This window comes from Cryptomeria japonica, chromosome 10, assembly GCF_030272615.1.
Source record: "Cryptomeria japonica chromosome 10, Sugi_1.0, whole genome shotgun sequence".
Classification (NCBI taxonomy): Eukaryota; Viridiplantae; Streptophyta; class Pinopsida; order Cupressales; family Cupressaceae; genus Cryptomeria; species Cryptomeria japonica.
The window spans coordinates 331,756,625-331,782,952 of NC_081414.1; the positions used below are offsets into that span (position 1 = coordinate 331,756,625).

At 37.4% G+C, this 26,328-nt stretch overlaps 1 protein-coding gene across 4 annotated transcripts in view; it reads left to right on the top strand.

Moving 5' to 3' along the window:
• LOC131076132 (uncharacterized) overlaps window positions 1-26,328 on the top strand; it is a 110,357-nt gene that overhangs the window by 53,671 nt on the left and 30,358 nt on the right. For 3 of the 4 annotated variants that reach the window (XR_009113318.2, XR_009113317.2, XM_058013192.2), the window contains exons 4-6: window positions 15,433-15,511; window positions 15,704-15,771; window positions 23,287-23,353. Coding sequence is in view for 1 of the 4 variants with exons in the window: in XM_058013192.2 (XP_057869175.2) it covers window positions 15,433-15,511; window positions 15,704-15,771; window positions 23,287-23,353 (214 nt within the window). In the remaining 3 variants the exon portion in view is untranslated. Of the gene's footprint in view, window positions 1-15,432; window positions 15,546-15,703; window positions 15,772-23,286; window positions 23,354-26,328 lie in introns of all 4 variants that reach the window. The other variant, XR_009113319.2, reaches the window with a different exon arrangement.

The following is a 26,328-nucleotide window of genomic DNA, read 5'->3' on the forward strand; positions in this document are numbered from 1 at the left end:
TAGGAGAATCAAACAATCGACTCCAAGGTTACTTTATGCTACGGGTGTGACTCAGTTGGTTGATGTGATTGCTGGTAATCCAAGGGGCCTTACGTATGTCGAAGAAATTTATGCAAGCTAAAGAATTTATTGACACGGATGATTTGCAATGAAGCTCTAAGTTTTAGATTTTTCAGATTTTGAAATATGCAGAAAGTAAATAGGAAAAGGGCAGAGGGGAATTAAACTAAAGGCAATCTAATCCTAGGAACAAGGAGACGGGATAACTTGTGCAAAATCCAACCGCGCTTCGTTTTGCCAGCAAAGCACAACTACACAAAGGCGGTGCAATCTTCAGAGGGTGTGTTAAAGATTTTCAAATCATCAAAAGAAACCATCAAATCGAACAATCTCTTCTAACAATTGAAGTTGAACATACACATATAACGGGGCTCAGACTAACTTTGCACGGTATGCAACAATCAACTGCACACCAAAAGTATGAGCACGAATTTGGCGACAAGCGATCCTATCAAATCCAGTTCGTCTAGTAGCATGAAAACAAACCTAATCTATGAAGAGAACGAGACCATGCAAGTTCCAAAACAGCACAAGAACACACCAACAATTGAACAATGCATTAAGTGTTTGCCTCAAAAACTCTTAGCAACAATCTTTGACGATAGTCTCTCCTCCTTACAAATGAGGGGGTCACCCCCTTATATAGGCCTCAAGCCACGATTACATGCAAAACCCTAATTAGGGTTTGCCCTAAAGATTCCCCACTCAAGGTGCAACAAGGTGGGAATCTGCATTAAATAACCCATTACGCCCACTTACAATAAATTTAAAAGGGCCTAGAATAGCGCCCATGATGATGATCATGTCCGGAATGTAACTGACGTGGTCATAAATGCCCATCACTCACCAAGCGACGACGACATGCAAGAAGAATCCGTCATAAAACCATAATGAGAGGACGACATGCAAGAAGATTCCCTATCTTGTGGTGGCATGCATTGACCGGTCCCACGCCTAGTCAATGTTCCTTCAGCCATAAATACGCCATCACTATTCAATCAAAAGACTTTCGTCCAAAAATGGACGACCATTATCTCGTTCATTAATGGCGTATGCGATGAACCTACCGACGATGGCCTCTAGTTCTCCGATGGAGACACTTGGCACATTCTCGATGTTGAATTCCATCAAGGTAATCTCCTCTTCGCTTCTGGAAAAGAAACCTTCCCAATCTGCCATGGCTTCCTATGTTTTCTTCATCATATCGGAGAATGAAGAAACATTTGCAAAGTGTTCCTTAGGAAACGAACCGAGGAAGAAGAAATCATGCAACTGGAATTTCAAGGAATTCACCGCTATTCCTCCGTCGCTGAGTTTCCTTGAAAATAAAGCTTCCATTGCACTGAGGATTTCTTCTTGTATCCCTCTGATAGACTCCTTCAAGGTGACAAAATCAATGCTGAATTTATCAAGGGTGTTCTTCCTTGAACAGATGGCGTAGAGCCATCGGGGAAAGTCATAGGCTTCATTCTCTTGGATCACTTTCCCGTCTACCAGTGTTTGCCTTGGAGTCTTTGTCAGAGCCCTGAGTCGGGAAATGGTTAAATCTTGGTAGACATCAACATCTTCCCATAGTCCTTCCGCCGTTTCCAATCTACTTAGGAGGGCCACGAACCTCGAATGGAGCTGAGCTAGATCTTCTACAAATTTCCCTGCCTCAGCATAAATATCTTCTACCCATTCTCGGGAATTCTGTGCCATTGCCTTTGTAAGTTTTGCATCATCAATTACTTCCTTGGGAAGGAAGGGAGGGGGAGTGGATGAAGGACCTGCTTCCCTGAGGGGCCTTTTGAAACCCTTTACGTATTCGCATAGAAATCTGTTTTCCTCCTTCAGCTACTTACATTTTGCCTTTGACTTCAACAATTTCTCCTTCATGGCAAAGGAAGAATCGTCGAAGTCTCCCATTACTTGACTGGTGGAAGCATGGCCAAGATCCACCTGTCTGATGACGTAATCTTCCTATCTAATCTCACTCCTATCCTTATCCACTGCAGGTTCAACAATGTGCAAGGTACGGGCTCCAGATTCTTCCCTGACTACCTTGGAGAACTTCCGGGGGGCCATCCTTTCTGGCGGCTGATCCATCCTCTTCAATAATTCTTCTAATTCCTGAGCAGGATTGGTCCCTCCTTCTGCCTCATTTCCCAATCTGCCTACCAACCAATCTGGCGCGGGGATGGAATGGTTGTAATCCTCTGCATGCTCCCGTTCTTGAGATTCTTCTTCCATTTCGCCAAGGATAGTCTCTACGAAATTATCCTGGCGAGCTTCTTCCATGTGCGGGGAACTTTCTTGCCTCTGACCTCTTGGCTGATGGCGACCCTGTGAAGCATTGATACTAAGTATGTCAGGTGCTGGAACGTTCCCTGGAAGTGGGCCTGTGGGATGTGGGAACATCTCTACTTCTTGTACGCTCGAGGAGCTAATTGGTGAATGCTCCCTTCCTGTCCTCGTTCTCTTTTGTGGGGGTTCCTCTTGCTGGGCCTCCTGTTGAACCTTGTGCGGGATTTCCTGTTGGATATCCTTCATCTTTGTTACCCTTGGCCTCTTTGGGGCACTCTTTCCTTTGTCCATCCGGGCCTCTCTTCCTGCCTGACCCTGCGAAGAGCCTTCAGTTGCCTCGCTGTGAGAATCCAGATTTCCCATCAGCTGGTATGTCAGATGGACATGGTTTTCCACCAACTTTCTTGTCTGCCTGTCAATCTAGTGCTTAGCGAATTTTAGCACTGGCCTAGCCAAAATGTTCAAATCATCTACCTCAGGCTCCGACCAATCTGGCAATAGGATAGGTTGATCCTTTATCCTCTCGAATTCGGGTTGCATCAAATTTGAGTCTTCCTTCACCTGGTCTAGTACCTGATGAATCTCACTTATTCTAATGGTGTCGAGGGGCAGTCTGGAGTGCATTCTTCTCCAGACCTCAAAGTCATCCTCGGCACCTGCCCAGTAATCCTCCAAGTGAAATCTATGTATGAATTTGACACCGACAACCTTCCTAATCTGGCTGTAAGGATCATACTGGGCCCTGGAAGTGTAAAATGGTAGGCGATAGAACGCCAATTCGCCTGTTGCACTTTCAGCGGCCTCAAAACCGGGGCATATCTCCATGAAATCCCCCAAGACAATTGGAAATTCAATAGATTGCTTCTTCTTCTTCTGTAGCTGATCGTAGGCAGTCAATTGCCTCATGAGCTCGAGCAATATAAGCTTGTCTGATGGATATCTGGGCAATTTGTAAGATTGGAAGGAGAAGCCCTGCGTCTTGATGTAGGTGAACTTGGGGAACTGCAGGAACGTGGCGCCATACTTCTGGACCAAAGCACTTGCCTGTGGAGACAACCTCATGTGCAACTTATTTTGCATAAGTCATGTCAGGTACATGGTGAAGGTATCATTCGCCAACTTGTAAGAATTCACGCTATGGAGATGTAGCTGAGGATAACATTCATGCACCTTCAGCTGAGCTGGCCCGCAGCCCATGATTCCTCTCGCTGGCAGCCCATCGAATCCTCCCCTTCGTGCGAGCATATAGAATAGGTAGGAACTCATGGAAAAGGACTGAGATCTTTTCTCTTGCAGGTTCTTCAATTGTTCATGCAAGTAGTGGCTGATCAATCTAGCGCAGTCGATCAGTGTATTCGAATTCATGATCTCGCCTATGTAGAAGAACATCCAAGGCTCAAAGTTCACCGAGTGTGAGCATCCCATTACTCTGCTCAACATCTTTATCATGTCCACATACTCCTGCTTGAACTCGAAGATTGTGAGAGTTTTGGGCATCTTGGAAACGTGTACTCTAGGCTTCAGCAACCACTGCTTGTTGATCAAATCAGCACATCTGGCGGGGCCTGCTTCATAGACTGCTTGAGCTCCGCTGCTGGTCCTGTACGTCATGGAGTAATGTGAAGGGATTCCGAAGGGTTCACCAATTGCCTCTGGAGTCAATGTTGCCAGTAACTTGCCGTCTGGCATTGAGATTGTCTTCCGCTCTAGATTGTAATGTGCTGCACATTCCAAGACTAGATCTGGGCATTGAATGGCGGGAGGAAAGCCAGCTGCTGCAACTATTCCACTTCTCACAATTTTGACAGCTGTTGGAGATGGATTGTGTCCTGCAGTTCCAAACATTCTTATCTTAAATGCAGCCCAGTTGAACGTGCCGAAGTTGGTATCGCTGATCTCTTCCCATCTTGAATTCAACCGAGAATGGGGAAGAAAACCTTTCATCTCTGCTTTGATCAATGCTTGCCTGGAGATAGTAGCCGCCTTGCTAGGTTCCGCCATCTTGGGAATACTTCGAAATGATGAAAATAGAGACTAAGTATGAAAACTCTTTGCTTCTTTACTCTTTCTTTCCTGAATCTTTCACGTGAAAAATGAAATGTTTTTCCCAACTTATATAGAATTCCCAAGAGGCATCAAATTAGTAATTGCATTTATGGCGCGTCATACTTTCCTTAATTACTATGCCATGCAAGGCAATTTCCCATGCGTGTGAGTTCAAATTTAGAACTTTCCTTAAATGCTCCAAGTCATGCGTCATACTTGGAAGATTCCTCCTGCCAACTCATTGATTTCATTCTTTCCAATTCCGAAGGATCTTTCTTAGGATTTGCTCGATTCCACTCCAACTTGCCATTTCCTGCTTTAGAAGGAATTTTCATGCCTCTTCTTCACATTCCTATTTTTTAGGGATCTTCCTAAATTTTAGGAGTCAGGTTCATTGGATGGGGAATTTCGTCCCGATTCTGAATCTATAAAAATTTCCATATTTGATCGGGATTTGATGTCTCAAAATAGCATAATTGAAAATTCGCCCAAGGGGAATTCTGCTTTTTATTCCTCCTTGACTCCTTGGATTCCGTGCCTTAGGCAAAATTTCAAATTTTTTGCTTGAGTGAATTTTTTTACCACGCCAAGGATTCATGAAGTTTCCTTCTGTGAATGGCTTTCTCAATTCAGCGCCCCAGCCCAGACCTGGGCGCATTTTCAACATGTCCATGGAGAGGTGGAATTTTCCACTTGTGAATGCATTTCTGGTTTTGGCGCCCCAACCCTGACCTGGGCGCATTTTGGAGATGTCCATGGAGAGGTGGAATTTTCCACTTGTGAATGGATTTCTGGTTTTGGCGCCCCAGCCCTGACTTGGGCGCATTTTCAATATGTCCATGGAGAGGTGGAGTTTTCCACTTGTGAATGCATTTTTGGTTTTGGCGCCCCAGCCCTGACTTGGGCGCATTTTCAACATGTCCATGGAGAGGTGGATTTTTCCACTTGTGAATTCATTCCTCAATTTAGCGCCCCAACCTGACCTGGGCGCATTTTGGAGGTGTCCATGGAGAGGTGGAATTTTCCACTTGTGAATACATTTCTGGTTTTGGCGCCCCAACCCTGACTTGGGCGCATTTTCAACATGTCCATGGAGAGGTGGATTTTTCCACTTGTGAATTCATTCTTGGTTTTAGCGCCCCAGCCCTGACTGGGCGCATTTTGGCCATGTCCATGAACACATGGAATTTTGCACTTGTGAATGGCTTCCAGACTTAGAATATTTTGACCTTCCACTTCAGGGATGATTCTTCACATTTAGCCATTTTAGACCCCTGCCTGTCTGCTTTCAACTTTCCAGATTTAGAAGTGATTGTGCATGTTGATTCTCCGCTGTCTGCTAGCCTGATCCTGCCACAAATAGACTTTCCCGAAATAGAAACTTTCCAAAATGTCAGAGTTAGAGCCCAAGACAAGAGCAGGATGACTTACTAAAAATAGAAATTACTAAAAATAGTAAGTTTGATTTTTGGTGAAATGGCGACATTCTGGGACTCGGAAAAATCCCTAAAAAATAGGGACTTTCTAAAAATAGAAAGTTGCTCCGTTTGGGCTCAAATTTCATTGGGAGGTGAAGGGTCCTGATTCCAGTCGTATGCTTAGTTTTCCCGAAACCCTAACAGGAACCCCTAAAATCTAGGACAAAAGGCAAAACCCTAGAAAAAGGACAAAACAGGCCCTAGACCTCACAGAATTTGCTTGACAGAGAAGCAGATTAACCCTAACTGACTCCCAAACATCCATAATGCGGAGAGATTGAAGAGATTGCCACTGACACACACAAAAACGAAAGCCAAATGACCAAAAGGGCCTAAAAGTTAGGGGGTCCCTATCTGGGATGGGGTGATGTGTGATTAGGTCACAATAGGACCCAGGTCGAACCAGGGAGGACTAGGACCGGGCATGAACCAGGACTAGGACCCGGCCATTTTTGGCAAGAACCGGTAACTGAGGAAATAAGGAAACTGTGAAGTCTTATAAATAAGGCAGTTTCCTAGTAATAGCAAGAAAAATAAGATACATATCCCAAGATGTGAATACTTCAAATAAGATAAGTAAGGAGTAATACATTGTCCATTCACTTTAAATAATAAAGACTTGCAATCATCCAAGTTATCTTTATGATTGCATCTCAGGTCTGATAAGGGACACAGTATTGACTTACAAACAACAGTAGGTCAAGCATCAAGTCAGGTATCGCCGCCTTGATTACAGGGAACTCAATCATGGATCATGTAATCACCATCAGGGGACAACAACCAGCAAGGAGAAGCTGACAAAGAAAGCAAGTTTACATGAAGATAAGACATTATCGATAATAAATGGACATATCGACTAAGGCAAGTGTAGGAAGAGAAAGGATAACATCGATTAAGACATTTACAGTGGAAGAAAGTAATGGACTTGTTGGTATCAGTGATCTGAATGATAATCAATATCAAGGACGGATTACTAGTCGAATAATGATAATCACAGCATCATTGATAATTAAGCATCTTTGCAAAGTAGCGATCTGTAATATCCACTTAAGTAGAATACAACTAATCAAATAAGTAGTTATTGATGATGATTATATACCGGTTGGATTAGGTGGCAGCTTATGACTAATCAATCCACCATCGATAAGATTAGGATTGTTATATCTAATGAGACAGATAAATGCTAAACATTGACTAGTCATCAAGAGCGGTGATTGCAAACTAACCAGCATTGTTATGAAGAAGTACGATAGGAAGGGTTTGTCTTATCGCTTGTGAAGGGATGCGATCTATTCCACTTACAAGTATAAGAAGATATTCAATCACACTTATTCAGATATCAAATATATTCTATGTTGTTTCTTTATTCCAGTTTGGAAGAGCTCAAAGAGAGCCAGGCCGAAGGCCCAATATCTTGTGCATAATCCAGTCAGTGATATATATCAGAAATATCACCCTCATTGCATGGAGTTCAATTAACAATCAGAAACAGCAATCATCTCTCATCGGTATTAGTGATTGAGGAGCATTAACAGCATAGTTCCATTGCCAAATCAGACACAGCTTCACAGGATATCATATAATTATTGCAAGTTATTATAGTCATATCAGATACAGCAGTTATATCGCTTCAAGCGATAGTACATACCAGACATTGCTTGATTCAAGTGACCATATCAGAAACAGCGATCCATATTGCTGTAGGCAATATCACCTTATATATCATTGCATGTTTACCTTGTCATGACTCATAATTGATACAGCAAGCAATTACCACACTCAGTGCAAATATTCATCAATTCACTTAAGCATACTTTCAATTTATACAAATCAGATAGAGCAAGTGGCATTGAGTATTGTCATATCTTATATAAGTGCATTCATATTTCAATTACATAAGTTTATTGTAAAAATCAGATATTGTCAGTTAGGAAATTGAAGTAATTGTCCCAATATTCGTAGTTATCCTAAAACCGGACATTACAAAACTATTAGTCCAAGCCCAAGCAAAGTAGAGAGAAAGATACATATTAGAATTCATTGGGACAAATCAAAATCAAAATTTTTTCTCAGATCCTCTTGAAACTTGGCTAGCCATCAGTGAGGGGTTGAACTATAACAAATGAGGTTGTGGTTGTCAAGAGCCCTATCCTGAAAGCTGTGAATCTTCTCCATTTCTCTTGCTATTTGCAATTTTTTGCTATGGAACCCTTAAGGATCAGATAGCAATCTGACGATTACCTTTGAATCAGATTCAATTTGGAGTTTTTGCCACCCAAAGTTGAGAATCTCTTGCATCCCTTAATAAACATCTTGGATCTCTGCTGAATTATCAGGTGTATGTCCCAATACGATAGCAAAGAAGAAGGCTACATGTTTATCAAAATATCTGCCAATGCCTCCCATACTAGCTTGACTTGGATTGCCCCCTAAGCACCATCCATATTCAACTTATCGTACCCAAAGGGAGGAGCTTTTCAAAATCTAAAACAAGTGCTTTTTTTTATAAGAGTTTCCCACACTTTTTGAACAGCAAGAATGGGTGATCCCTTAGAGGGAAGAGGTAACATAATGATACTTTTCAAGGTATTATCATCCACAATTTTGGCTCAAATATTAGCTGCCTACAATGCAAAAGGAGCCATAAGCATTCTCTAGTCAAGTTTAGTTGCCAAAGCCTTATTGTGCTTGGTGGAGGATTTAAAACCTAAGCCACCTTCCTGCTTGTTTTGACAAAGAGCCTCCAATTTAACAAAAGACCACTTTATTTTATCTTGCACACCACTCCACATGAAATGTTGGCCAAGGGAATCCAGTTGGTTCAAAGTTTGACCTAGAATATTCAGGATAGAAGAAACGTATACAAGTAAGGCTTGAAGGACTGCCTTAGCCAATGCCATTTGTCCTCCTCATGAAAGCCATTTATTACTCCACTTTTGCAGTTTCTTCCTTGCTTTGTTGATAATCCAAGGCCAATCTTTATGCTGTTTAGCTAGAAGAGGGACCCTAGTTTTTGAAGCAGAATCCTCGTATAAAGTGGAAGATGTTGAGAATTTGATCCTCTATTCTACTAGAGCAGTGAAAGAAAATGATGCTGAAATTTAGCATGATTAACCAGTTGACCAACAGCTCTAGAAAAAATATGAAGTTTCTGCAAGTTTTGAGCTTCCAAGCATGTGGCTTTACCTAGGAGTGTAGAATCATCCACAAACTGAAGATGGGTGAGAGGGCAGGCTCCTTTGGCCAATCTAAAACCAGTGATTTTTTTTTTCTTGACAAGCTTTAGTTACCACTCTACCAAGCACTTTGTCAAAATGATGAAATGGAAGGGGGATAAAGGATCACCTTGACGGATCACCCTATAAGCCAAGAAAAGCTTAGAGGGAGAACCATTAAAAAGGACAGAAAAGGAAACTAAACATAAACATGCTCTAACCCATGCAATCCAATCCTCAGAAAAACCAAATTGAGCCAAAACTTTACATAGAAAAACCCAATCCACTCTTTCATAGGCTTTAGACAAATCTAGACAAATAAGAGGAAGATTTATGGATATCCATAGAGTGTAGGGCCTCCCGAGCTAACAGAATCTCATCATGAATTTGATGACCTGAGACAAGAACTCCTTGTTCTGGAGAAATGATCTTGTGAAGAAGAGGTTTCAACCTTGTTGCCATTATACAAAACATTGCATAAAGCTGTAGGTTTAAAACGTGAAATGTCCTCCACTTTAGTAGCTTTAGGTCATCAAATTTGTCACAATTTTGTTGAATTTTGAGAGTACCACGGGCTTATTGAATTCAACTTTGAACATGATCCTGGTTATCAAGTGTATCACTAGTATATGCAATTTTTTTAAGAGATAGGTCTCTTGGTGTTTGTAGTGTCCCTAGAAGGGCATTAACTTAAATCCACTAATTTTATTTGCAATCACTTAAGTCCTAGCTTTTTTGATCAGAAAGTTTCCGATGTGAGCAAGGATGCACTTTTGTTGGGGTATGATAGTTAGAAAAATTAGAATTTTATGGATATTAGTAAATACCATTTATCTTTGCATATAGACATACCACTTAATAGAGCTAGGCAATAAATTTGGTGTTACAAACATCATTATCTGCTCTTGCAGTCATTATTTGAGTCATTTGATACTATTTCAAAAACCTGATCATACCATTCCATGTATCATCTATATTTTGGGAATGGGTATTCACTTATATGAGTTACAAGCATTTAATTTTAGTTGAGCGTAGAGATTTCTAGCAATTTTACTTCTTGTTACTGATATAGTCAAGGGAATATTTGTTTGAATGCTGATTTCATACTTATTGTCTACAGTGTTATTAACTGATTGGTGTATTGCTAGTATTTGGATTTCGAAGATCTTTGGATTGTTCATTGTCAGATCCTTGCTATCATTGTAAAGATCCTGGTTGGTTTATCCACTAGATCCATTTTATTTTTAGTATAATATCCACCAACTTGGTGTGCATTAGGATCAGGTGATATAGTCACTGTAATGTCCCCACTTTAGCAATTGAACAAGTGTGTGTGTGTTAGCCTTGTTCTACATGGTCCCGAGGGCTAACGAAGGGCTTAAGGGTATCCTGGAGTGTTTTGGCCTAGTCATTTCCAGTTTGGGCCAAAACGAAGTTGATTTACTCAGTTTCAGGCATACTTACTATTTTTAGTAAGTCAGTAGGACATAGTGGAGGCCAGTTTTGGTGTTTGGATTTGATACTCCTTGGTGAGAGCTTTTTGACGAGCTATCACTCGCATTATTCGGAGTCCGATTGCTAATACATTTTAATACCTGAAGTTTTATTAAAGTAACATTTAATTTAATTGTAAAATATTAAAGTGTTACTCTAATATTTATTTTATGGGATCTATACCCAAGGGAGACATAAGTGAATATTTTAATATATGTTTTATATTGCTCATCTTTTATCCCACATTGCCGATGAGAGTTGAGTCGACCCTTGGAAAGAGAATAAAAGAAAGCGTTTGTGGCTTCATTAGATAGGTTGGATATGAGAAGAAATTGATGCAATGAGTTGCAGACCCGTTCTTGGCATCAGAGGACGTCTATCCTCTCTTGTGACATTCTAGACGTCATTCCCCTGGGGTTTGGCCTTTGGAATCCATTGCTACCGGCTTCATTATCAGGCAGTTTGGGCACGTTTCTAGCTACAGGCAGATTGGATGTTTTGCTCATAACTTCTTCTCCATTTGTCTGATGCTTATGCCACTTTGAGGGGATGATATATGAAGACTTTGGACTGACTGAAGATAAAATATTACTGTAGCAGCAGTGTACTGTAGCAGCCATGTCACTGTAGCAGCCGTGCACTGTAGCAGCCGCGTCACTGTAGCAGCAGTGCACTGTAGCAGCCACGTCACTGTAGCAACGCACTGTAGCAGCTGCGTACTGTAGCATTTTGTTAGCAGCAGCCTAATGCTATGGCCCAGGCCATCACTCTTTGAAAACAATATTCATGCTATTCTATTGCTGGAGTATTTAGTGAGTTGTTTCATTGCCAATATCGCACTTAATCTGAAAATCATTATAAATACAGTGTGTTGGTTATTTCAGTTGTGTGTTTATGCTTTCATTTTCATATTCATGTTACATGCATAGATCCTTGTTAAAAGGGCACAAAAAAACAATACAACAAACCATTCCGGAGTCATAAGGGTTGTAACACAAAACAGAGAAATTAGGGACTGCAAGCAAAGTGTTTGACGGAATTACTTTATAGCTGTGATTTCATTTAGAAGTGGATTTTGGGGTAACCATTACAGTCACCCATTTTGACATCAAATTATTTTTGCTTGTTATTAATTAGTCTAGATTGATTGGAATTTGCATGTCACTAGCTACTATTTTGGCATCAATTAATTCAATGAATTTGAAATTATATCTAATTTTGTTGGCTGGCTGTCAATATCTTGCTGTTCGATTCCATTTTCCTCATTTTGATCTTCAGATGTTAAGATTCCCTTGTTTTATGGAGAAGTTCAATTTCAGGCTATATTTTAGTGACTAAAATATCGGATGAGTTCAATTCTTTTTAGAATGGTTTTAAGACAAAATCAATAGGTGCATGCTTCCAACATTGTTTTGCTTTTGCCCTTAAGTTATTTGCATAAAATCAGATTTATAATTCTCTTATTTTGCTTCTAAAATGTTTCAGTGAAATGTTCCTGTGGAATAGATTTATCTAATATTTCAATGACGATCGTCTCTTTTCAATGTATACATATTTTTAGGTCATCAAATTTATCACGATTTTGTTCAATTTTGAGAGTAGCATGTGCTCACTGAATTCAACTTTGAACATGATCCTGATTTCTAAGTGTATTATTGATAGGTGCAAATCTTTTAAATGTTGGGTCTCTTAGTGCTTGTAGTATCCCTGGTAGGGTTTCAGCTCAAATCCACTAAGTTTTTTTATTATCACTCAAAGCTTAGCTCTTCCTAATCACCGAGTTCTCAATGTGGGCAAGGTGAGAGTATAGAGAGACTAGAATGATGACAATGCAATTAAACAAAAAGATATTTGTGGCTAGTTGACCAAATTACATATAATTTCAAATTCATTGAATTGATCAATGCCAAAATGGCAGCTAGTAAAATGCAAACTCTGATTAAGCCAAACTAGCTGATACCAAATGGAATGCATTGATGCCAAAATGATAGGCTAGATCACCTAAATCTGCTACACTGAAAATAAAATGGATTTGGTAGAAAAACCAACTAGGATCTTCGCAATGATAAGAAGGATCTGACAGTGAACTGTCCAGGATCTTTGAAATTCAAATACCGGTAGTAAACTGACCAGTTTATTACATTATAGACAATAAGTATGAATTCAGAATTCAAACTTAGATTCCCTTGACTATACTAGGTAGCAACAAGTGAAATCACTAGAAATCTGCTACACTCGATTGAAATTAAAATGCTTGTAACTCATAAGCTAATAACTAGAATATAAATGATACCTGACATGGTATGATCAAGTTTGGATTAAGATCATATTCCTCAAATAATGATTGGAACAACAGATAATGAAGTTTGTATCACCAAATATTTTGCCCAGGGCAACTAAATGAAGTGTTATGCCTATACGCAAGGATAAATGGTATTATTGATATCCATAAAATTCTGATTTGTTTGATTGTTAAACCCCAACAAAATTGCATCCCTACAAAAGGAGTGAAATCCAAACAACGGATTAGTTCTTCAAGGAAAATACAACCCCATATTGAGATAGGATGGCTTGAAAGTAGAGTATGACTTACATCTAAACGTTAGTATTTTTCGAACTTAATACAATATTTTAGTTTTTATGGAACCCTTAGATTTAGCATTAGAGCTTGGACTTCATGCCAAAATAAGTGTGGTTGCTAAAGAGTAACAACAATTGTATGACTAGTAGAAGGATATCATTCGCTATAAGTCAATCACTGAAAAAATATTGCTCAAATAGGTTGTATGGCTCCCATAGGGATCGGTATGACTTAATATAATAGCCTTCGACAGCAGTAATTAGTGAAAAGATGTGTCTAGTAGATAGGATGTATGACCAGGCCTTAGGAAAGTTCATAGCATAAACTCAATACCCAACTCTTGTATGGTCATATGTGAGAACAGAGACTGATGGAATTAGATTGAAGAAAAGCAGAGAACTGAGATGCCATCCCTAGGATCATGATTATGCATTTGTATGGCCTGATTTGGCCAATAGGTACAATATGCAGTAACAAGAATAGTGCAACCTCTTGTAGGAATGAACAGTGTGCAGCTTACAAATCGATGAATTGCTCCAAAAACTAAAAACAACACATTATTATCATATCTTCATAAACTCAAAATTAAAACCAATAATTACTGAAAATCACTAAAAACCTCACATGTAACTAGAAACTAAAATCTAGAAATGTTTATCTATTGGAGCACATTGGCAATCCTTCAGTAGAATTGTACTGAAAAGCTAAGAAGGTTTCCGTCCTTAAAACCTCACACCAAACTAGAAACTAAGATCTAGAAAACTTTATCTATTAGAGCACACTGACAATCCTGGAGTAAAACTGCATTAAAAGGCTAGGAGGGTTTCCATTCTTAAAATCAATAATAACACTAGAGGGTTTTTGTCCATGGGAAAGATAGAAGAATTTACATTCATTCTTGGAAAATAAATTGTTTGAATGAGCAAGAAGACCCTTTTTGAAAACAATCCTCCCTGTTATAACAATTTAAAGGAAATAATATACTATTATTTTCTTTTTCATTTTTAGATTATTCTTGCAAAGTTATAAAAATACTAAAGTGTCTTCTTTGCTCTCACTTTTAGGACCTTGTGTCTAGTGACGCTTTAATTGTTCACTTAAATAGACTATTTTAAATAATTAAATATAAGTTGTCTTTTAATGTAAAGTTACTTTTCAACAACTTAATTTAATTTTTTTTCCTTTTTCCACCACCCCATTATCCTATGAGAATATTTGTGAAAAATAGGCTAAGGGGTCTTTAACAACTTATGCTAGAGAAGGGGATATGATAGTGCTGACAACCTACCTTGTCTGTTACGTAGTCATCCTTTGGTCTTTCTCTATATTAGGATTCTCTTACCTTTCTATCTGTGTCACTAGGCACATCTATGTTCATGTAATTAGATCTTCCTGTCGCATTTTACTTCCTATAACCATTCATAGATTGAAATTAGGAAACCAACCAGTAAACATTTTTGTTTGTTCAACAAAGAATACTCTTGACAAAAGTCATTTTGATCTTATATTCCTCACTTTTTTCCCCTTGACATCCAAGCTTGGTACAAGATCTAAAATTTGTCACACAAGATTTGTGTTTCTATCTGTTCATTTAGTGACCTGCTTTCCACACATTAGATAGAGAATCTTATACTGAGGAATGCTTAGTTGGAAACTGAGTCTACGAAGTAACTTGTTTTTTGTCTGACATTTACCCCTGTATTAGCCTAACAGAACTATGGTTTTGTAACTGGGATTTTATTTCTGTAAGCCAGTGATTAATCTGCTTCTTGATCATCCTCTTTTATAATGATCGAAATGTTCCATATAATCACAAACTGTTAAGATAGTTGAACTTGTATGTGTGAGTTGCAAAAAAACTACTAAATTTATCAAATGGTGGCTGGAAGTGTGGCATGTCAAGATAAACATACAGCACAAAGGTATCATTATTGCAAGTTGGAGGCCCATCATCATTCAAAGCAGATATACTTTCAGGATGCTAGCTATAATTAGTTGCTGGTCAGTCAATTAACATTTGATCGGTGTCGTGGCACTGAAGGGAAGCATAAAAAATAATTAAGTCTTTTTTTTCCTGAACTTCCTAGCATAATTTTGGAAATTAATAGTTTTTTAATGTCTTAAGAAAGCTCTATTCCTCGATAAAATTTTCAATCCTGATATTGTTGATTTCTTTTTAAATTGGAATCTCTCTCCTAATATATCCTATGACTACAGAAATTTCAGTTTCTGCAGTAATTTATTGTTAGCTTGCCTATATGAAACAATGCAGGATGCTGGTCAAAACCCAGAGTTTAGAGAGATGTATGATGTTGCAGTGGCAAGAGCTGTGGCAGAAATGAGGGTTCTAGGTAGGAGATGTTATCTATCAGCAGCAATATTATGGTGATTTTTCCACTCATTTTTCCTTCATCGTTGGTCAGAATCATGCATATATGAGTAACATTTTGCTTTGGTTAGATGATATATGGTCAAACCTTCTATTTAATTTGGTTATGTAGAATATGATGACTTGCTTCATATGGTGATATATTTGATGTCAGCCGAGTATTGCCTGCCATTGATTCGTGTTGGGGGTCTATTTGTTGCTGCTAAAGGTTATGAACCTCAGGTGTGTACCAGGTTATTCACCCTTAATTTTATGGTATTTTTTCTCTGCTTCCTTGTTCTCTTGTAGTTGAAGCATTTTTCTTTATGATGTTATGGATGTTACTCATTCTCAGTCCTCGACCCTAAGGAAATAATTTTACTGATTGGCATAACCTTAAGCATATTAAAAGGATTTAACTCATAAATTTTTTGTAACTGGAAGAGTTGTGTGATAATCCTCTACTGTATCACCTGATGTAAATCTTATAAAATACCCCAATAATTATAATAGCATATATTACTGAGTCCAGTAGAAATATATAAAATGAAGAGATCAATTATTAAAATAATGTTAATATATTAAAAGAGGAAATAAATTATTAAATAATGTTAATAAAGTTAATATAAGAAATAAATGATTAAATAATGTTAATATATATTTAATATATTAAATGATGAAGAAATGAATTATTTAATAATTAATGGGGCAGTCCTCATGCAAAAGAAACACCCCCTAGCCTTTGAGAGCCCTAAACTTACCGAAGCAGAAAGACACTACTCTATTTATGACAAAGAAATGCTAGCCATAATGCACGCCTTGGCCAAATTTCGCCAATACCTTGTCTGTGGGAAGTTTAGTGTGAAAACCGATCATAACAGCCTACGCTTCTTCTTGAGCCAAAAGGATCTTAATGATAGGCAACAAAAATGGGTGAGCAAAATACAAGCCTACGACTTTGACATAGAATATGTAAAGGGGGTGAATAACGGGGCAGCAGATGCATTATCTCGAAGACCCACCTCAATACCCTTACCAGCATCTCAAAGTACTGGAAGGAAGAAATCCTTAATGAATATGACCAAGATCTACAAGCAAAGGAAATTTTGAAGGGAAACCCTCCCAATGAAGATTTTAAAGTTAGGGGAGATCTCATCTTATACAAGGGAAGGGTATACTTGACCCTCAGACAAAATTCAAAAGCAAAATCCTAAAAGAATTCCATGACAACCCCCTGGCAGGACATCGAGGATACTATAAAACTTATAAACACATTAGGGAGAAGTATGCATGGAAAGACCAAAAAAGAGATGTCCAAAAATATGTACAAGAGTGCCTAACCTGTCAGCGCAATAAAACCGAACTCATCCACCCACCTGGGTTGCTTCAACCATTACCTATTCCCAATCAAAAGTGGGAGAGCATTTCTATGGATTTCTAACAGGGTTCCAAGCGCACAAGGAAAAGATAGCATTTTTGTGGTGGTAGACAGACTCACGAGGTATGCCCATTTCCTTGCAGTCTCCACAGAATACAAAGCCTACCAAATAGTCGATCCATTCTTCAAGGAAATTTTCAGACTCCACGGACTCCCTCAGAATATTGTCAGTGACAGAGATAGCAAGTTTATTAGCCAATTCTGGCAAGAACTCTTCAGAATGGTAGGAACAACCTTGACCCCTAGTACCAGTTACCATCCTCAAACTGATGGGCAAACTGAAATAGTGAACAAATGGATAGAAAGCTACCTAAGGAATTATGTTACAGGGCAATAGACTGCTTGGGTTAAGTGGCTACACCTAGGAGAACATTGTTACAACACGACACACCACATGTCAATAGGGATGAGTCCCTTCCAAGCCTTGTACGGCTATGAGGCCACAACTTTCGGGGAATTAATAACCCAAGAAAGTAAAGTACCAAGGGCACAAGATTTTGTTCAACAGAGTAGGGACACCATGAAGACCTTGAAAGAGAATTTACAACAAGCCCAAAATCAATAGAAGATCTATCAGACAGGAAGCGTACGGAAAGGACGTTTGAGGCCAAAGATCTGGTGTTTTTAAGGTTACAACCATATAAACAATCTTCCATCAAGAAGAATGGGGCTGAAAAATTGAAACCCCGGTTCTATGGACCCTACAAGGTAATTCGAAGGATTGGGGAAGTAGCTTATGAAGTAGAACTACCCAAAGATAGTAAAATACATAATGTGTTCCATGTCTCCCGACTTAAGAAGGTTCTCGGACAACACTTGGCTCCATGCAGTGAACTACCTCCCCTAGATGATGAAGGGAGACTCACGTTGTACCCTGAGATCATTTTGGATACGCGGAAAAGGGAGCTTAGAAACCGAACCATTACTGAATACCTGATAAAATGGAGGAATCTCCCAAATGAGGATGCTACTCGGGAAAAAGAGGAAGATCTAAAAATGCTTGAGGACAAGCAAAGTTGAGACAGAGGGACTGTGATAACCCTCTACTGTATCACCTAATGTAAATCTTATAAAATACCCCAATAATGATAATAGCATATATTACTGAGTCCAGTAGAAATATATAAAATGAACAGATCAATTATTAAAATAATGTTAATATATTAAAAGAGGAAATAAATTATTAAATAATGTTAATAAGGTTAATATAAGAAATAAATGATTAAATAATGTTAATATATATTTAATATATTAAATGATAAGAAATGAATTATTAAATTATTAAGTAATGTTAATTATTAAATTGAGATATTATATAAGCTAAGTTCATTTGAGATATTATATAAGTTAAAGTTTATTATATAATGTGAAATATTAAATGGGATCGAGATATTAAAAAAAGGGAAGAGTTACGCTACGGTTACCCCCTGCGGGAAGTGGTGGGATAGAAGTCTCAGCCTGGGTTGCGACCACCGTCACACTCCTTCCCACGGAAGGGACCCCGTGGTGGGACGCAACCCTTCCCCTCCACGGGGTATAAAGTAAGACAATCGCAGAGCAAAGGAGAGGCATGGGGGAATAAGGGAAAACGAAAGGTACAGGAAGCTGCGCCAACATTTTGCGAGAAAGTTAAGTGGTTAAGTTTTACACCACAAGAATATATATGTGTGTGCCACACACACACATATATGTTTATAATGGATCGGTCTCTTTGACAGAGTTATAGTTTTATAATAATATTGTCTCATGTATATGTAGCAATATATATATGTATGTATGCAGGATATTTGTATGTATATAGGATCAATAATAGTAATTAAGACATACGTAGAGGTAGGCATAAATTATAGATTAAAAATGATAATGAAATATCAAACGCTATATGAATAACAATAATTTGGCTATGTGATGGAGGCTATTGGGAAAAAATTCCTTTAGCCTAATTCAGGGATTATGATAATCCTTGGTAGGCAGTATATAATGAGTACTCATATGCATATATGTTAAAGGCTTGGGTGTCGGAAGCTCACCCAAGAAGAGACGGATCTTGCCGGTCCTCTCTGGTAGACTTGGTTGATAAGATGCATCATCCAAGGCAAGGAATTGATCATATATGACGATCTTCCTTGGTAGGCTTGGATGTAAGATGCTACATCCAAGACGGGAATCGAATTATCCATCGATTTCCCTGGTAAGGATGGGTTCCAAGAGGGCAGGCATTACAACCGCCTAAGGACATATCCCAATACTTCATTCGTATCCTTTTTATTACCTAAGAATTGAGATTAGTTTTAATTAAGTAATTGAAGTTTAATTGCAAATTAGATTAGAATATATATTTTGTTGCATTCTAACAGTCTGTTTTGCAGGAAAGTGATTTCTAACTAGTAGGGACATTACAAGTTGATAGTGAAAAATTATTGCTCAAATAATTGGATCATCTATTCAACGTTTTACACTCGTATATAAAGAGTTTTCAAGACGACGTTCTAAATTAAGAACTAGTCGTTTAAGTGAAAACTAAAAAGCTAAAAAGCTTAAATGACCATTAATAAATAATTAAACAAAGCTAATTAAAATTTAATTAAATATTCTAATACCCTCTCTTAATGGTCATTCTATCTGCTAACTAGCCTACAAAAGACACTGCAGGTCTTTTGATCACAAACGGAAAGAACATTTTGTTGCGACGGAGACCCTCCCTGGATCTGCAAAGTGTTAATGACCAAGATTACCAAAATCCATCCAACCTGATGTTGGGTAACCAAACTGAAACTTGAAACCACGATCTTGAGGAAAAATTGACAAACCCTCCAAAGATGAAGATAAAAATCAACATTTTTTGTGGAAAAAAAATGAAAAACCCTAAACATGACCAAAAACTTGAAATGATTTTTGACGATTTTTGAGGAAGAAATTGAACAAAACCCTAAAACATCGAGCGACAAGACCCAAAACATCATGTGGTAAAACACCAGACATCATGCGGTAAAACATTAGACATCACGCGGTAGAACACCAGACATCACGTGGCAAAAGACTAGACAGCACGCGGTAAAACCCTGATTTTTGAGGAAAAAATAAAGCAAAACCCTCGCATTGTTTTTTATGGCAAAAAAATCAGAAAACCCACAAACAATTTTTCAGGAAAAAATCGTTAAAACCTTGCGATCTGTAGGACGAGAGGCCTTGCCCAGAAAAAAATAATTTTTGTGGAAAAAATTAATAAAACCTAGAAACAATTTTTTTTTTAAAGGGAAAAATCATAAGAACCCACAAATAATTTTTTTGGAGAAAATTATGAAAATCCATCCATAATTTTTTGTGGAGAAAAATCAGAAAACCCAAGTCGATGGAGACAAAGCCACGTAAAAAAAAAAAAGATTCTAGTGTGCGAACAGATCCGACTTGCCCAGAAAATGAAGGGCGTAGGTTGCAGGGAAAAAATCACGATTTAAAAAAAAAATAGCGTGTTCACCAGATGCCCAAAGCCAAAAATTGCGGAAATAAATAACCGTCTAAAACGCGGAAAAACTAAAGCCCATCGCCACCGCCAAACATAGAGCTGACGTGAATAAAACGTGGGATAAATGGCGGACAAAAATCCCGAAACTGCCGTATGAAAATCGCGAAAAAATCTGAAATCGCGCATAAAATGTGTCACTGTGGAAATACAAATCGTGGCACACAGAAAAAAAATACAGTCGCTGCTGCCAAACAAAATTCACCCTCTTTTTCAGACATGAAATAATTGCGCTCTTGAAAAATGCTCAAATCCTGATACTCAGAATTCACTGCTCAGAATGAAAAACGCTGGCTAAACCAAAACCCGACGTGGGTCACTAGAAAGACGCATCGAAAATACCCACAAGCTGCAGACATCCCCATGCGACGAAGAAGCAGACAACGCAATTTGCACAGAAAATACTTCGCGAACCTGTGAAAATGGAGGGAAAAAAAACCGCACAGGAAGACAAATCTGCCCACAAAAAAAATTCGCCTTCAAACCTCCAAGTAGACTAAAGATGGGTTGAATAACCCTAGCGAAAACACCCTCCAAAAAACTCTATGAAAAATGTCCACATTAATTTCTGGAAAAAAGTTCCAAAAAGGGTTCTACAAATTTAAAAAAAAATTGCCAAACCCTAAAAAAGCCCATCGATCTTCTCTGATACCATGAAAAATTATTGCTCAAATAATCGGATCATCTATTCAACGTTTTACAACCGTATATAAAGAGTTTTCAAGATGACGTTCTAAATTAAGAACTAGTCGTTTAAGTGAACTAAAAAGCTTAAATGACCATTAATAAATAACTAAATAAAGCTAATTAAAATATAATTAAATATTCTAATAGATACTTCAAGTTCAAAACAAGATTGATTTGTGCTTTTAAATAATGTGACCAATTCAACAAGGGACATATTATAACTCTAAATTTTTGGATAGTTGATGACTTGAATCAACATTGCTTTACAAAGCAAAATCAGCCCTGGCTGAGGAGAAAAGACATGGGGATATACCTAGTTAAAACTGATTTTCTATTGTTCAAAACCAGAGGATGGTTATTTGATATTTTCATATATTGCTGGAGTGAGAACGTTAATAGCCTTCTTAATGATTAGAATATGATCAATCTGAAATACTTATAACCCTCTCATTCTGGCAGAATAAGACTAGAGAAGGTTATGGCATTTGCAAGGAATATTGAGGGATCTGGGCAGTTTGATGACAATGAAATATCTGCAATAGATTGTCGTTCTAGCAGAACAAGAATAGAGGATGTTATTGCATTTTGAAGAAATATTAACAGATCTGGACAAATTGATGACATTGAGATATCTTCAAGAGGTCCTCTGCTGTCTTTCAGCAGGCAGATACGTGGCACTAGTCAAGACTTTATCTCCTGTTGTACCTCTGAGGGTGTCTACAAATGTGCAAGGTTCAGCTTACTCCTGAGCTTTGCCATGAGTTAAAGTGGGGCTTTTCAAGGCTTTATCTTCTGTTGTACCCAAGGAGGTACAATTTCAAAATTGTCTATGATGAAGTGGAAAATTTCAAAATACCATTGTACTCACAAGAGTTGTCATATTCTTAATTGGCATACTAATTAGGCTGCAGCCTTAATCTTATTTTTGTGTTCTCATTTCAACAGTAGACTGCTTGATAGTTGTTTCCTTGGTTTTTTTTTTTCAATTCAGATGAATTACTTTATGGATCTATGGTAGTTATGCTCATTTAGAAGGAATATTGAGGTATTTGGATAAATTGATGACTTAGACATCTACAAGGGGTCTTATGCTCTCATTGAGGGGGAAGATCCATGAGAATTGATAGGGCTTTTTCCAGTTGTACCTCTGAGGGTGTAGGAAGATTGGTATCACTTGAAGTTGATTTACCATCATGCTTTGTTATGAGGTCAATATCCAAAGAGGTGCACATTTGAAAGGATATGGTCTAATTTGGAAAATGGTCTAACTGGCATTCTGGCTAGTCTGTGGCATTCGAAGTCACCTTTACCTTTACCTTTATTGTTGTGTTCTTAGTTCAACAGCAGGAATATTAATATTGTTTCCTTTTATATATTTGCATTACAAATGATTTTGTACATTAGTACAATGGTTATATTGTTTTTGCTCTAAAGCATGCCATGATTACATTTTATTGTATAGTTCCTTCTATCACTGTTCTTAGAGAAGAGATTTTGGTCTAAATGCCTATTTTATATTTATAGTTGGCTACTTGATGGCTCTTTTACTTTGAAGCATAATTACAAGGTTGGGTAAAGGTTGTAAAGGTACATGAATATGTGCATTTTGAAACAAAAGATTACTCATTAACAACTTGTCAAGTAATGTTATCTTGATCAAATACTTTCAAATACTTTCTGATTCTTGTATATGAATTCTTGTAGTCACTTTTTGTTTCTTGTATTCTTGATCCCTGTTCCTCCAACACCTTGCAACTATGTAAGCAAGATGATTAACAAATCATCTCTAAAAAAATTGTGTTAGAGAACTTCCTCTTTATCTTTCTTAGGTGGTATTGTAACATGTTTTGGATTTTTAAGCCCTTTTCTTTTTCCTTTCATCTACTTGATCTTTTTCTTGACCATGTGAAATTTAAGTACGCAAACAACATTAAAAGGAAGCACTTGATCTTTTGCTCTGTGAATTATTGCACATGGTTGGCACAGATGTTTTTCTCCAATAATATTTTCCTTTTTCATGCCAGTTGTGTTCAAATGAGTACATGATCTTACATGTGAAAGGAGCACTTCGATAGATGCAGATTGCTAATTGTTGATTTTAATTTGGCAGGAAGAGGTTAAGAATGCAAAGAAAGCAATAGGGTTGCTGGGGGCTTTCATATTGCAGCTGTGTTCAGGTATTCACTATATCAAACTTTTTAGATGTTGCTTTTCTTGTTTATTATTTGTGAGTCAAATCTTTGGCCCAAGGGCAACATTCCTTGTGTCATGTCTTTCAAAGAAGAAAATGTAGTACTGATGAAAACTAGACATAATTTAATACAACTGGGAAAGTGAAGAAAAATATTAACTTATTTTGCTTTTAGTTAAAAATTTCTTGTTAGATAATACCTCATGGAAATAAATTCTTCTTATAGATAAACTGCCATGTTGACTTTATTTGAGTCTATAAATTATCAGGAAATGGGAGTGCTCCTTTAAACATAAATGATTTAGAGTTCAACACTTGTGCAGAAGATAAATGTGAGCAAATAAATGAAACATACAACACATAAGAGATAGAATACTCTACTTACAGTGGCAAGATCCCCATGGGTAATAAAACTTGCATTTGCAAAATCATCTCCTTTTATGATAGTATTGCAAGCTGCTTTCAATGTTTCTTGAGAATTCCCCAACGGATGGCTCTTGAATGTCTGTCCACAACTCAACTACACTCACAATAGCATGATGGACTAAATCTAGTGGGTAGGAGGAGACACTGTTATGTTTTTACTATTTGGGAGTTCTCCCTCTTTTTCATTAATTTTTTCACTTTGGTCCCTGGTTATTTTGGATTAAGTACCATTATGATTTACATTTTGAGAAAATAAAATTAGTTTTATTAATTTCTATTCCAGAAATATAAATGCAACTGAAGTAAAAGAAAACACACATATGAGATATGTGAAGGGGAGTGATGCACTCAAATATTCAACATGCTTAGAAGAATGCCCAAAAGGCTGCTTTACAACTTTCCCCATACAGCAATTGTTGGGAAGGACATATTTAGGAGATCTCTTTATAAGAGAGCACAATGTGATAATTATCTGACAAATATTGGTCCGAGTCCTAGTGTATATATATATTGTAACTTAATAACACTATGGTAGAATAAACTATACTTACAAAACTTAGACTCAAACTCAGCACTCAATATAGATATTTTTAAGGATTTAAAGCTTTTAATATGCACTCTTCAATACGTTGACTTTCAAGACATTAAATTAATTAAATAGAAGCTACTTTGATTACATACACAAGTATACAATGATCATATGAATACAAAAATGGTTTTGAGTTCAAGGAAACAACATTTTTAAATATATAAATATTGTCAAGTGTTTTAGATATATAGAATTCAAGGATTATGAAATCCATGTCATCAAAACTAAATATCAAAAGTATAACTATGGTGAAGAGGAGCTTGCATCTTTCAAGACATTAAATTAATTAAGTAGAAGCTACTTTGATTACATACACAAGTATACAATGATCATATGAATACAAAAATGGTTTTGAGTTCAAGGAAACAACATTTTTAAATATATAAATATTGTCAAGTGTTTTAGATATATAGAATTCAAGGATTATGAAATCCATGCCATCAAAACTAAATATTAAAAGTATAACTATGGTGAAGAGGAGCTTACATCGCTCAATCTAATATTTGCAGTTGCACGAGAAATTCTATGTGGGCATGTAAGATAGGTCTTGAATGATGATGCAACAATACCCATGTATCAGTGGCATCAATATTTGAGGGGTCTTCTTTTGTTGTATCCTCCTTTGCCATGGCTATTGACTCTCTCTTGATTAACCTAATCAATCCATACAAGGTCCTCCTTAGTGAAGACAAGATCCTTAGCCTCAGTGATCCACTTTGGTTGTGGATCTACCTCTTCTAATGTGATAGGAGATAAGTTAGAGCTTAAAATTTTCTTGTGATGGAAATGAATGTTGTAATGAGTGTAGACAAGATCATTTAACCTTTCCACTGACAAGTTGTTGCATTTCTTAGAGTTTATGTGCTCAGCCTCAAACATACTCCAATTGCACTTGCATCTTTAGGCACTGCATGGTTGGCTGAAGCCACAAATGACAATACTTGGAAGATTTGACACCTTAGTGTTAACCTCTTCCACCATGCACATTTGAAATAAAAAAAAAACTCAATCTCATCGTTCAACTTCAAGTTTCAATATTAATGTAAAAAATGTAAAAGTTTTGAAGTATGCCCTTAATAGACTTTTACTTGGCTGTAATATCATTTGAGTTGTTTTACATGTAATTTAGCTTTACGTACAGATGCCCCCTTGCACAAGACTTCAGATTTCAATCTCGGAGATGATCTTTGTTTGAAGTTGAGGATTAAGTTCTATCCACTCTATGACTGTGGAGCTGATTCAAAACCTCCTCATTGGCCTTGAAATCCAAATAGAATTGGAACACTTATTCAAAAAATGGGTAGCTAAATTTAAGGGCCTATGAAGTTGATAGTGCCATCACTGATCAATAATATCCAATAAGGGATGATATTTGTACTCAAACTCACCATAGATGAATCTAATGGTCTCCTTGGCCCTATCCATGCACTTGTCTACATAACTCCATATGGGCTTCTCCCCATGAACGACATGAAGGTGGAACTTCTAAAAGCTCTATGAATTGCAATCACCATTAAACATTAAAACTAAATAGGTATTTTTATGGATTAAAGAAGGGAACACGAAAGTTATAAACAAATAAACATATTATAAATGACAAACTAGTAAAATGAACAGAAATAGAATGGAAATATGAACTTATATTTACAATCTACTTCAACAGAAGCGAAAAGTTGTACTCATTGCAAACCTTGACAACCACAGCCTTTGATGGTGTTAACTGGATAGAAAAATGAGAATTTGAATGATATGGATAACACCATTCACTCTATCATATAGCTGCAAATTTCAGTTTTTGCTGTTCTTGTCGTCTTTGGGGCATCTAATATTATTTACAGACCTGGCTGAACCAATTTGAGGCAATTTTTTTTCATCCAATGTATCATTTGGAGCTACATGTATGAATAGTAATTAGTAGTGGAGTTTTTCAGTGCTTTATATCATTG